General features: G+C 48.0%; 1 protein-coding gene across 1 annotated transcript in view; it reads right to left on the bottom strand.

The window, feature by feature from the left end:
- LOC104950585 (aminopeptidase N) overlaps positions 1–675 on the bottom strand; it is a 21,949-nt gene extending 21,274 nt beyond the window's left edge. The window contains exon 1 of the mRNA XM_010777120.1: positions 612–675. Coding sequence (XP_010775422.1) covers positions 612–675 — 64 coding nt within the window. The remainder of the gene's footprint in view (positions 1–611) is intronic.
- Between the last annotated feature and the right edge of the window lie 706 nt (positions 676–1,381).

Raw genomic sequence — 1,381 nt, 5'->3', positions numbered from 1 at the left:
GGGTGTGTGTGTGTGTGTGTGTGTGTGTGTGTTTAAGCTCGCCTGGGCTGAGCCTTGGGGCCAGTCCTCCTTTGTCCTCCCTACCATCTCCCAGAGATGGATGTGTCTCCAGGGAGTTGGCCTCAGAAGAAAAGCACCTCCAGCTCGCTCATATTAAATTCTGCTGAGCAAATATAATCTACCAGCATGTTTTACCCCCTCCTCTTTCTTTCTTTCTAAAAAAGGAACTAATTTAATGTGTGCCCATGTGTGTGTGTTTGAGTGGGGGACAGATTAGCAAGAGAAAGACAGTTCACTAGTTGAAGTAAAAATGATCTTCACATCAATTTGGAAACACGCATTTTTATGTTGGGAGTTTTCCTGGTTTCTTATATTCTCTCAAGCTCATGGAAATCCTGCAGCTTCACACTTCAGAAGCTGTTGTTGACACATTTGGTTGTCACGCAACCCCCTTTTAGCCTTTTGTGTCACAGGCCTTGGCGTGCTGTTGGACTCCTCGTCCTGTTACAGGACATTTGCTGTTTTAGAGTCATAAAAATGTGCTGGCTCTCATTTGCCCATCCTCACAGGAGAATAACAAACCAGAGTATGGAGGGGAGCTACTGGCGTACTCCCTCCCTCTCTTGCCTCCTCTGCATCCACTTGCCTCTCCTCCTCCTTCCACTCCTCCCCCATGCTTAAGTCTCGGCACCTGTGGGCCCTCCCCCACCTAAACTTTTTCTCTCTCCCCTCCCTTTGGCAGGACGCCCGATGCACTGACACAATCCCGGCTTGTTGCGTGAGAGGGAGGGCCTTCTCTCTCCGTGCTTCACTGATTTGTGTGTGAGTGGCTACACATGCACTTGTGTATGAAATTGAGGGAGAATATTTAATGACACGCATCCCTACTTTGTAGCTAAGAAGCCAGACAAAGAATCAAACTTTTAGCTGAACAACAGACACGTTTGGTGGATTAAACTCTTGCACTAACTCCTCATCTCACTTTGCTACTGCCCTGCTTCAGCTCCTTATTTGTCGTTGTCACTCACTCCGGCTGTGCAAGTCATTCTGATGTGATTGGAGATTTGAATCGCCCCGCACCTGCTCTCCAGTAAATGGTACAATAAAACAGCTGGGGATGTAAAACTTTATTTCCACATCCCCATGACCACAGTTTGCCAAGCCGTCCTCCCCCCACACTTCTCTACTGCTCGAGCTTTAATTCTTTGTCACTTCTCTCCCCTGATTGAAACCCCCAGCCAATGTGCAGGCTTGCAAAATCACCCTGCCATCTCTCCTTCCTGGCACCCACGGCTGCATGGCACTGCCCCAAACACATGGCTTTAATAGTCCTTCACTTTTTCTGTTTCAGTGCACATGTGTACATTCACATGCAGTTACC

Source organism: Notothenia coriiceps, unplaced genomic scaffold, assembly GCF_000735185.1.
Source record: "Notothenia coriiceps isolate Sejong01 unplaced genomic scaffold, NC01 NC01_scaffold00017851, whole genome shotgun sequence".
In the NCBI taxonomy this organism is placed as follows: Eukaryota; Metazoa; Chordata; class Actinopteri; order Perciformes; family Nototheniidae; genus Notothenia; species Notothenia coriiceps.
This window is presented reverse-complemented; position numbering and strand designations above follow the sequence as displayed.